This window comes from Sminthopsis crassicaudata, chromosome 3, assembly GCF_048593235.1.
Source record: "Sminthopsis crassicaudata isolate SCR6 chromosome 3, ASM4859323v1, whole genome shotgun sequence".
NCBI lineage: Eukaryota > Metazoa > Chordata > Mammalia > Dasyuromorphia > Dasyuridae > Sminthopsis > Sminthopsis crassicaudata.
Genome location: NC_133619.1, coordinates 215,319,665 through 215,332,688, shown reverse-complemented (window position 1 = coordinate 215,332,688; position 13,024 = coordinate 215,319,665). Strand labels below are relative to the sequence as shown.

The window sequence follows — 13,024 nt, the reverse complement described above, 5'->3', positions numbered from 1 at the left end:
AAAGTACAAGATGAGATAATAACAATAAACTGCTGGTCTTTAAATAAAAATAATCTCATCATCATCAAAAAGAAAAGATACTAAGGAAAATTACTGAAACTATTGATCCAACTGAAGCAATGTCAGCAGTAATTATACCCACATTGTTGTTTTGTTTTGATTTTTACTTTTAGATACAATTGTTCAAAGTCTAAGAAATTGCTGTCTACCACAAAATGCACCAAACGTAAGGCTTTTTGAAATGATAAGAAGCTCAAAGTTTATTTCAGAGTAAGATAGTCCTCTGACATATCTCATAGCACAAACTATCATAAACTGACTCATTCACTGACTATGCATTGCTTTCAATAATAAAACTCAATTACATCTCTGGAGTCATTCTGATTGTTTTCCTTAAGAGTATTTTTTTCTTTCTAAAAATAAAATTGAGTGTTAATTACTTCCCCTTTTCTAAAGTATACAAATTACAAATACAAAATTTGTCCCCAAATTCTAGGACAAGAAAGAATTTTCATGTGGCTTTATTTTGTCACTGCATTAGAAATGGTTAAGTGTGTGTGTGTGTGTGTGTGTGTGTGTGTGTGTGTGTGTGTGTGTATTTCCTGTTAACACCAAGAGGACTCAAAATATTTGACTTTGACAACATGAAACCAGATTGGATTAGTTTCTCTATCTTTAGTTAATTGTTAGTTAGTTCTGTATTTCCAGTCATAGAAATGTTTCATTGCTCTCTTATGTTTTTAATTCTGTGATTTTTAAGAATGGATGAGTACACTTCAATGAATGTTATCTGTATTGCAATGGCTAATAAATTGGGGAGGTAAAATCTCTCAAGGATCATGAAAACCTACAATGAAATAGGATCTAAAGCACAAAGGGAAGTCAAAAAATGAAAAAATAAGACCATGAACTGAAGAATTACTACTGAAAAATAACTTAATTAACCTTCAGAAAACAAGGGAGCATCTGACACTTGAAGAGGTTGTTGCTGATTCTTTTAAGGTGTACCATAGACTTCTTGAAGTTAAATGACCAGTGAAAAAAACAGTTAACAGGTGCTTAACCATTACTGTGTAGGAAAAAGAAAAAGTTTGTCATGGGCAGGACAATGTAAAAACTAGGATACTAAACAATTAAGAGGTAATTTTTCCAGATGAAACTTAAATTTTGCTCAAATTTATTTGAAAAAATTGTCACAAGAAATCAAGGTGAATCTATAATATCTCAGCATCTTGATTAGACTGTGAAGCATACACATACCAAGGAATTGATGGGGAGGAGAGATTTTTTTTTTTAAGAAGTCTTGTCCTCCATCGAGAGAATGGTAAATTCTAAAAAATACATATTGATATACTGCCATAACAGAAGTTTAAGGATTTCCTGATATCCTAAGATTTGTGGTTCAGAGAGATAGGCATTCTCTCTCAACCTGGATAGTTATTTGGGATTATCATGATTTTTGAGCCAGAAGGTAGACCCAAGTCCTGCCTGGGATTTCTTAAAGGAAAGGACCAGGGACCTCAAATGCTTACCAGAAGCAATAATCATGGGGACAAATGTTATACTTTTTTTCCAAGTTATGAAGTTAAAGATAAAAACTACAAAAATCTGGGAATTCACATGGGTGAAAACTTGTAGGAAAACAAGTAGACAATGGCATGCTTAAAATCCCACATTCTAAAAATATGGTTTCATGTTGAAAAATTGAAGAATATATGACAAAATATTGCATCTATTATAGAATCCCTCTCTTCCTTCAAGACTCAGCTCAAAAATTACTATTTGCATTAAGCTTTTTCTGGTTCCCCTCCGTTATTAGTGCATTGTATTTATCAGTTTTTGTTTGTATTCTCTTTATTGCTGTTTTTATTCATCTTTCCTTGCTAAAGGGACCAATCACTTCATAAGGATGATTCTATATTTATACTATATATACTTATTACTACTCTTGTTGTACTATTTGAATGAAAGTTCTTACAAGTAGAGATTAGTTCCTACTTTGTGTTATGAAAACATTTAAAACCTCCTTTTTTAGAACATTTTAAATATTAAGAAATAATCTTTCTTCCAGAGTTCTTTCCAAAATGATTAGGAAAACCCTTTGGAAGGCTGGGTCCAGACCAAAAGAAGGGGGAAGGGGGGAGAGGAAGCTCTTTCATTAGGTTAATGGATTGAATAATAACTAGGAATTTGAAGAGTACCTTTTGTGTAGACCTTCCCTAATTATTGTGTAGGCCTTCCCTAATTTCTGAAGAGATAAGGTTATTGAGTCATTTAAAGGCAATATCCCCCAGAGAGATTAGGCTAAGGTTCACTAAGTGGGAAGTACTGTTGTACTCAATGGAAAGTACTGATAGAGATCTCTGGAACGAACTCCATTGATTTCTCCAGAAGAATAGTCCAAGAGGAAAGGGACCAGGATTTGGTTACTCAACAAATTCCAGAATATGTATTTAAAGATCCTTTTCTTATTCAAGATTTATTTAAATGTTTCCACTTTCTTTTTTTTTCCCTCTTTTCTTCCTTTTTGTTTTTTATTTCTGTTAGAGATTTTTTTCCCATCAAATGACTAATATAGAAATATATTACACATATACACATACACATGATTTTATATGTATGTGTAACCTATATCAGATTGCTTACTGTTTCAAGGAGAAGGATATGATAGAGGGAAAGATAGAATTTGGAACACAAAACTTTTAAGTGTTAAAATTGTTTTTACATATAATTAGGAGGAAATATTTTTTAAAAGTTTTTTTTTAATGTTACTAGAAATCTTAAGGCAGAGTTATTTATTATGTCAGAGGTTATAGAGGACTATGTGATCTCTAAATGTATTCACTGGATATGAAGAGATATCCAAAAAGTATTTGATTCCTGGAAAATTTGCAAGGATCCAAATGATACTGGTATTTCAGGGAAAGAATGTCTCTTAATTATTTAGATTAGTTTTCTGGGTGATCCCAAACTGACCAGTAGATCACTTCTTCCATGCAGTCTGATCACTTAACATTTATCTATATTTTGTGAATATATTGTTATAGCATAGGAATAGTATTTTCATTTAAGGGTTCAATTTTTAAGATGAAAATGGAGAGTCTAGAGGAGAACAATGACAATGATGAAAGTATTGGAAAATGATATTTGTGGAAAACAAAATAAGAAAATATAGAATTTTATTTGGGAAAGGGAGGGATATATGAATGTGAAAGAAAAATCTACTTTGTTATATGAAGGATTAGGTGAGGTTCAAGGAATAACTTGGTATTTCTTCCACTGAACTTTTATGTGATTTACATGACTTCTTAGGTACTCTCCTGCCTGGCCATGGGACTACATGAATTATAGACAGATTGCTTCTAGTCCTATGACTCTTACGTTCTATACTGAACCAGCCCATTTCCAATGTTATCTACTATATAACTATTTAACCTTTATTTATCTTTTTGCTTCTTGTGTTGGTGTGTTTTGCATGTGATCCCTTATTTCTTTTCTTTTCTCTTCTTTTTTTTTTTTTTTTTTTTTTTTTTTTTAACTTTCATCTTGCCACCTAGAGGAGAGAGATGAAAAGTAATTGACGAGTCTCCTTAGAAAGGAAAAAGAGAAAAATTTTTGGATCCCATTTTTAATCATGGATTCAAAGGATCCAAAGAAACCTGGACAGAAGTGCACTGGGAAATTACAAATGGATTCTGATTTGCAAAAGTAGAGGGGAGTGCTCCCAGGGATAAGATCACAGATAGATAAATGAAATATCATTTGAAAAAAAATATTCCTTGCCAGAAACCATGAAGTACATATGACTACAACAATAGTAAATCAATTTATCTCCAGGGTTTTATCATAATTGTTCTTACTTCATTTGTTAATTATTGAAAAACTTTATGTTTGAACAGGAGAGCTCCCATATGCTTTTTTGTATTTGAGCCTTTGGTAATTTTGTAATGCCAGTTTGTGAAACTACATTTGCTTCTCCTTAGCAACAGACAACAGCATTACAAATATAATTATTATCTTCTGGCAGGGTATGATCTGAGGAGGAGGAAAGGTTTGTGTCCATACAACTAGTTGGAAATCAAAAACAACTAAAAATTGATAGAAAGGAAAAGAATTGATTTAAAAAAAAAATTTCAGATAACTTTTTCAAATATTTCCAGATACTAACATATTAAACAACATATAAGAATTAATAGCAAATCTCTTAATTAAATTACCCATAAATCTGGACTTCATTCATTATTTTAAGCCAAATTACCTTATATTCATTTGGCATATATTAGATATATATTTACATATTGCTGGAATTCAATTAATATGAATAAAAAAATCTGGTGAAGTAGTTGCATTATTTGAATCCACACTCTATTTCTCCATTGGGCTGGAATCAATGACCATATTTTGCCTAATTATAACATCAAATGGTATTAATGAAATGCCTATGACCACTTTATAGAATTCACCCACAATGAATATATACACTAAGTGTATGTATATGTTGTTTTCTTCAACAGAATGTAAGCTCCTTGAGAGCAAGGACTGTTATACTATTGTTGTTTGTTGTTGTCGAATCATTGACCCCATTTGGGGTTTTCTTGACAAAGTTTGCTATTTTCTTCTCCAGCTTATTTTTCAGATGAGGAAACTGAGGCAAACAGGATTACATAACTTGTCCAGAGTCACACAGCTATTGTCTGGAGTCATTTGAAATTAAGTTTTTCCTCTCTCAAGATCCAGCATTCTAGCCATTGTACCACCTACCATGCCTGTTTTTGTCTTTCTATTCTTCACACTTAGCATAATACTTGGCACCTAGTAATATAATAAATATTGGTTGGTTAATTTCTTGATTAATAAGTGGTATACTGTGATGAATCTTAATTGGACAAAAATAAGTGAAGTCAGAGTGTTATGGGCCAGAACTCTGAACTTGAAACAAAGAATTCTTACAAGGTACTAAGTCAATGGAATTGATAGAGACAATAGTTATCTAATGTAGCATGGTTCAGTATGATTGATTTAATCCTACAGGGAGATGATATGGGACAAAACTTGAAACAAGGTACTAAGTGGAATTGAGGAGACAATGGTTAAATCTAGTTTAGCATTGATTTAATCCTACAACAAAAAATGGTTTCCTAGTAATGTAATGATTGATTTGTACTCAATGTAGCATGTAAACTAGAAACCTCAGCCAGGGAGATTCAGAGATTCAGGAAGACAAGCATACTAGGAGCTCTTGAAGACTGAGACAGATTCATTCCATCATCCACCTTTGTGGTGGCTGGAGGCTGAAGCATTAGATTCAGGGAGATTCAGAAGCCAGAGAAGGCAGTCAGGAGCTCAAGCTCTTGGAACCAAGGAGAGAGATAGGCCTCTAAGAAAGCTAACCCAGCCCCAGGAAAGGAGACAAGACTTGGAAAGAGGCAATAAAGGATTTGGATTTTAATCCCTGGCTGTACTTATGGTGATTACTGAACTGAAAGGAAGGCTGCTCCCAGAGACCCCAAGAAAACCTCAACATTACAATTTAAAGAGAATATTACATCAGAGGATTATTATGTGATGCAAGGTTAAAGGCTTATTGAATGTTATATGGGTTAGCATCAGTGTAGTACTGTTAGTAAACATTTTTAAAAAGTAATATTATTTGAAGCAACACAGAAGAACTGAAGTCAAGAAGATCATACATAAGGCATGATAGGAAAAGAAGATGGGCTGATTATGTCTCAAGGATGAGGCTCACCAGTTAATAGCCAATGTGCTCCATTAGAACCCTTGCGATGTCAAGTAAAATTGAGGAAGGACTTTCTTGATTAACTTATTATAGGAGATCATGGACAAGAATAACACCTATATTCAGGCACTAAAAGGCTGTGAACTGCAATGTTGAAGGGAATATCTACATCTGTAAAATTACAGACCCATTTGAGTGGCTGAATCCTGTCATGTAGGTAGACAGAAGGTTACTTTTGAAGTCAGAAAAACATGGGTTCTTCAAGGCATGTTTCTAACATATATACATAAAACTACTGACTACTGACAAATCACTTACCAATCAATGCCCAGACATCTTTCTAAGACCATGAGAAATCTTAGGTAAAGACCAAAAAATGTTATTTGAACCTTTAATAAAGTCCAACTCTGATGCCTCTACATGACATGGAGAAGACCCTAGATTCCTGAAATATATGCCAAGGTTATACTATTCCATGAAAGCTTTTAGTAGAAATATGATTATGGGCTCATATATCTGTCACTCACTGACCAGGCTAGTAGAATTTAGAGATCTCTGAAGGATATATTTATATGTCTCTCTATATAGAGATATATAGATATATTTGATACAGTTATAGGTGGCAAAGGAGGGGCAAGCTGGTTATTCTGGAAACATCACATTGGGAATGGGTTAAAAAGCAATACTAATTATATGCTATGAAGGGTGTTGCACCCTATAACCTTATAAAGAGAAAATAGGATAAGGTGGGGGTATGGAAGAGTAGATTAATGGGACTTGGATAAGGTTTGTATATTAATGGGAATGGAATAAACAGGGAGGATAAAATGGGAATAAACTAGGAATAAAATAAACTTCCCTGGGAGGGAAAGAATGGGTGGGAGAAAATTAGGGAAGAATTCATAAGTGGCGGGAAGTTAAGTTATAGCAAGGCAAATTAAGGAGTAGAAGTAAAATAGAAAAGTTAGCAGGAATAGAAAATAAGAGAAATATGCAAACACAATAACAAGGATCAAGAGTAGAACTTAATACAAAAAAAAGTAGGTCTAGTAATTATTGATCTCAAAGTCAAACTTCAAAATTCAATTGACAGAAATCTACATTATATCTCAGCCATATTAACATTGTTTTAGATGCATGTCTACATATGTGTAAATATAAATGTATATGTGTGTATGTAAGAATATAGATGCACATATGTGTATATAGATATATGTATATGTGTGGGGAAGTGTAGATATGAATATATATATATGTATGTGTGTGTGTGTGTGTGTGTGTGTGTGTGTGTGTGTGTATGCATATAAATATATCCATCCTTAAGTGTAGCTAGCCTTCTGGAGAAGGTGAGGGGGGATGAAAGGAGAAAAAAAAAAGTAAAAAATGCACAGCAGAGAACAAAATAACCTTCAAGGAAGCAAAGAAAAAAAAAAGGGCAGTCATGAATATAATGTCTTCTATTATTATATATCTTTCCTGAAATGGAAATTTATTGTTAAATATTTTGAATCCTCCCTGATATTTTGCTGGACACAAAACAGTGTTTTGTTTTGTTTTTTTCTTTTTTTTTTCTTTCTTTTTTCTTTTTCTTATTTTGTATTTAGTTTTAAATAAATAAATTAAAAGAAAAATAAATTTCTATACTATGCTATTTTTATTACATAGTCATTAAAAACACCAATCAATCCATTTCCATATTATAATTTTGAAATTTCATCCTAGAACTAGAAAAGTCACATTAATTTCATTTTTTGAAATTTATCAACTGAGAAAGCAATAAAAACTCAATATTTACTAAAAATGCAGATATTTCCTTATAATATGCATCATATAGATGAGTATTAAAGAGCATTTGAAAGTAATTGATATATCATGAGATTGTTTCTAGTCTTAGTTCAGAGCACTGATGTGCTGTGTGATATTGGGCAAGGTGCTTTCTCTGATCTTCATTTTCATTATCTGTAAACTGAAATGATTGGGTAAAATATTCTCAGAGATTTTTTTGTAACTCTAATGTTTTACAATCTGTATTCTATGCTCTATGGTGCATTCAGCCATCTACTTTCCAAATGTGCTGAATACCAGATGTGGGCTTTGGAAGAGAACATTTTCAATTTAAAAATAAATTTGATGGCAATGTTTAATCTTACTTCCTAAGATTCCATTCTCTAGGGCCCCATTTGTGGAAATTATGTATCAATAAGAGCCCAGAAATAATTCTGGGGCACATAAACATCTAAGGAACTGAGGTGGGATAGGGTAAGATGGATATATATATATATAATCAGCATCTGGGAGTCCCCAAAGAAGTCAATGACCCTACATACTCCGGTGTGATTATGGCTCTCCTCCTTTGTCAATAGTCCAAAGTTTGAATTGCTGACAACAGAGGCAACATTCAAGCAGAAAATGGAACTCAGGGGGGCATGTGCTATAGCATATAAACAGACTTAAATCCTACCAATCATCAATTGCCAGCTGTTATACAACCCCACAGTCAGTGCTATAAAGCCATAATCTGGGGAGCAAAACAAAAAATAACCCTAAAAGCCTGCAAGTAGTCGTGCATGTCACACACTTAGATTCATGCTGTTCTGTGAATACTTCCTCATCTAGAAATAGTTAGACTAAGTCCATTTCAAATAGCATCAGTGAACTTTTAGGTTATCAGCTCATATTCTTTTCTCTCCCCAGAATTTAAGTTCCCATGTCTTATACACACACACACACACACACACACACACACACACACACCATACACATACATACATACATACACACATATATATATATATTTGTGTAACTATTTCAATATAATTTGTTTCAGTATAATTTTATATACTTTATGCATTTAAAACATAATTCTGAGAAGGGTCTATGATTGAAAAAGATTAAGAACTTCTGTTTTAAAAGTTGATGGTATGGATAGTAATATCCACATAGTAAGCTATTTGGAGTCTTCTGACTGACAGCCACTCCACAAATATCATATCAACATAGGCCCTATAGGATAGGTAACTTACAGAGGGGGGAAAGAAACAGAGAGAGAAACAGAAACAGAAAGAGAGATATAGCAGACAGTAAGTTTTTGGTGGCAAGGGAACAGCATGATGGCAGTAGTCCTAGAACAACATTTCTAGGGTCTAGGGTAGACATTCAGGTTGAGATGAGGACACTGAAGACTTTGTATATAAAAGAATCTCTATTTTACAATCTGACCATTTCAGACCACTGTCCTGACTCTTTGCACACAGTTAGCAATAGATCAGACTATTGGGGATCTTCCATGAATAGAAACACCAGACACATTTCCTCTTTTTCCAATGCAGAAATTCTGAGCTTGGTTAGATCCTACAAACTCACATAAAGGATCAGATGAAGAAGATATCTGTGTGTTTCTTCCTTTTCCCACTCCCACTGTATAATTTTCCCACTTCAACTCCACTAATATAAAATTTTCTCATTCCTACTCTCTGTAGTGTATACTCCTCCCCCTTACTCTCATACTTGGTAATGGTCCTTATTTTCCTGATTTATATATTAACATTGTAAGTTATCCATATCCTTTAAAAATTATTAGGAAGATTATGTAGATTGTTGTTATTCATACTTCATTTTCGAAGAGGATCAATAGCATCACAGGTAATGTTGTGGCAAAATAGTCAACCTCATTTTCTTTTGCTGAGTCATCAAAGTTCAATGTCAAGACAAAAAGTAAAGATGACTTGTGATGGCCTGGAATGCAGTGAATGACTTTGGCATCTTCAATGTCTGACCAACATCAGCTTCCTTTATGGCTTTTGGAACAAATTGTTCTCATTTTCCCATTCTATCAGAAGAAGTCTTCATATGGTTAGGCAGACATCCCTCTCCGAATGGGTTTGAGCCCTGCCAGTTGCCTTCCACCTCATTTTGTCTGTGTATTGAGACAGTTTTACCAGGGTGTGACTGCTGTATGTGCTACAGTTTCTTGAAATCACAGGTGAGAGTTGGGTGAAGGTAGACATCAAAAGTAGATGAGCAGACGGGAAAAGGACTTACATCAGAGGTATCAGTTCTTCCAGAACATCCCAGTGTTCTCATAATTAGGACATGAAGTAAGAGACTTTTAAAAATGGCTTTTGCATTTTTATATGTAACTAGGAACTGTATTGTAATGATTTCAATATCATCATTTTTCTACAGTTATTTATCTTTTAGCCAGGCTACCTCCACCTTGGAAAATACCCATATATTTTAAAATTACATGAATAGAGCAAAACAAAATTATCCGTCTCTTAATTATCTCAACTTACTTCATTTAGAAACAGTTGGCAATTCACTAAGTTTCTTACCTTTTCCGTTGACGGATCCCTGACATAACCAGTAGTATGATTCCAATTATGACAAGACAAAATACCACACCAAATGTGATTATCCAGACAGGGGTTGATGGCTCAGTGGGGGGTCCAAGAGTGGCAGGGATTTCTAGGAATTCCAGTGTCTGGTCATTCAAAAAGAAAGCATGGTTGATCCTGTTTCTGTTCATCCTAAAGGGGCAAAAGCAACAATAAAAATTAAAAGCAGGTATGATTATAAATAACTTCATAAGGAGAACTACACAGTATAAATAATGTTTTTCTCTCCCTCCAAATGTTTGCTGAATTCCCGTCATACTCTACATTTCTTGGCTGGGTTTTAGGACTTCTAGAAGCCAGTAGGGCAGCTGACCTTGGTGCTGCTGCCCTCTGTTGTATGAAATGGATTTTCAAGTTATGTTTATATTTTGAAATTGTTAAATGGCTCTAGGGCAAATTAAATTACTTGGCCTTCTAGATAATGGTAGACTACAGAATCTGAATTGGCAGCAGGGCCAATCCTCAGAAAAATTATGCTTCCTGTATAGAGATACTCTATATTTTTGATAGTAGTCCTTCCACTTTGCTTTATCGAAAATTCTCTAGGCTGCTGCCCAGAAACAATCTAGTCACCTCATTCTCCCTGAGGTTAAAATGACGTCAATGTTTAGGTATTATCTTTCCTGGGCTTACATACAAACATCTTAAGATTTCAAAAATCCCATTGAACTCAAGCCAGAAAAATGAATTTTTAAAAAGTTTCAGCAAGTTGAATTCAGGTGGCTTTTGAGAGAATAGGAGATACATCCTTAATGAAAGTATCTGAGCCATCTGCCTACAGGTAGAATCTGATTGAAAAGGCTCCTTATTGGGAGAACACTCTTACATGAGAATCCATTCTAAATCAGCTCTAAAGTACTATTCAACATAGAGATAAGTCATCATCCAAATAATAAAAAACACTGGATAATTTTAAATAATTTTCACTTCATTTTATAATATTTCCATATCCATATTCAAATATGGGTGACTCTGGGGTGGGGTGGGGGAACTGATATTTTCTTATTTCTTTTTTTTTAATTAATTATAGTTTTTATTTACCAGATATATGCATGGGTAATTTTACAGCATTGACAACTGCCAAACCTTTTGTTCCAATTTTTCCCCTCCTTCCCCTCCCCACCAGATGGCAGGTTGACCAATACATGTTAAATATGTTACAATATAAATTAAATACGATATATGTATACATGTCCAAACAGTTGTTTTGCTGTACAAAAAGAATTGGACTTTGAAATAGTGTATAATTAGCCTGTGTAGGAAATCCAAAATGCAGGCGGACAAAATTAGAGGGATTGGGAATTCTATGTAGTGGTTTAACAGTCATCTCCCAGGGTTCTCTTTCTGGGTGTAGCTGGTTCAGTTCATTACTGCTCTATTGGAACTGATTTGTTTTATCTCATTGTTGAAGAGGGCCACGTCCATCAGAATTGACCATCATATAGTATTGTTGTTGAAGTATATAATGATTTCCTGGTCCTGCTCATTTCACTCAGCATCAGGAACTGATATTTTCAAGCCAACAGTGAAGCTCACTTAAGCAAGGATGAACTATTCAAAATTTTCTATCTATCACCCTTCCCAAAACAAACATCAAACTTAATTTTAAATAGTCTCTATCTTTAAAATGCTGTAAAATGCTTTTGCTTAAAGTCTTTTCGCCTCTATGTTCTACTGGGCTAAATTAAAGATTTAGCTTTTGCTAACAAAGTAGTAAAGAAAAAAGGCAACAAATTGAAATCAAGATAGCTGATAGATCATCCTTAAAGTTACAATAGGTACATCCAACTTAACATAATTAGTTGCATCCAGGAAAAAAAAAAAGCATGACTTCAGTGAGATACAGTTCTGAGATTCATGTTTTATACCCATGAAAATTTTAAAATAGGATGAGAAGGATAGGGAGTGGAAGGAGAGGAAAGAAAGAAATGAAGAGTGTGTGATGAGACTGGAGGATTGGGAATGAAAGTAAAAGATATAGTAACCAGTCAGAACAACATAGAAGCAATGTTACTGTGAAAAAATATTAAACATTAGGGACAGCTGTGTCCTAGAATTCAATCAACAATCAATAGTTAAAAAGCATTTATGCATTTTGTAAGTGGTAAGTGGAGTATCTAGGTAGTGCAGAGGAAAGGGTACCTGGCCTGAAGTCAGGAAAAGTCATCTTCCTGAGTTTAAATCTGGCCTCAAATACTAGCTGTGTGATCTTGGTTACTTCTTAACCTTGTTTGTCTCAGTTTCCTCATCTGTAAAATGAGCTGGAGAAAGAAACCAGCAAACCAAAACAACTGAATAGTAACAAATGTTGGGGATAAGGAAAAAGTTACAAAAATCAATTTCTGACTTCAAAGAAATAATTATATTTTTACTAACCTGTATAAACTTGTGTTTCCAGCAACATAATTAAGAAGTTGAACTAATGAACCTTTCAGAGTACTTACTTGGCTCATAAATCAGGTCCAAATATTTGTTTCTTTTTTGCTCAAAAGCAGGCGATTTAAGAAAATAAATTAGTAATACATCATTCAGATTGCTTTAATTTCTCACAATCCTTAGTCTTTATAGATCTGTTACAGTTTGTTGTGAAACAACAAACTAAAGGAGTAATAGATTGGTTTTCCTAGTTACATTTGTTCAATTTATTTGACCACAAGATAATTGAAAATGAATCCTGCCTAGAAGTCAGTACAAATGATTTGGATTTTTGTTATTTTCATAAAATGGAGAGGGTATGTGATCTCTCTCCTCTAGTTCAGTTGATGGAGATGATGCACATGATGAAGTATTAATGTGATCCCTTCATGAAGTGGAATTACTTCTCTGATGGAGTCAAAAAGGAAACAACAGGATTAGCTGTGCAAACAAATTAGCTACACTAGTGGAGATT

At 33.8% G+C, this 13,024-nt stretch overlaps 1 protein-coding gene across 4 annotated transcripts in view; it reads right to left on the bottom strand.

The window, feature by feature from the left end:
* The window catches only part of CLTRN (collectrin, amino acid transport regulator), an 87,284-nt gene that overhangs the window by 5,733 nt on the left and 68,527 nt on the right, over positions 1-13,024 (bottom strand). For all 4 annotated transcript variants that reach the window (XM_074299925.1, XM_074299926.1, XM_074299927.1 and 1 more), the window contains one exon: positions 10,072-10,266. In XM_074299925.1, coding sequence (XP_074156026.1) covers positions 10,072-10,266 — 195 coding nt within the window. The remainder of the gene's footprint in view (positions 1-10,071; positions 10,267-13,024) is intronic.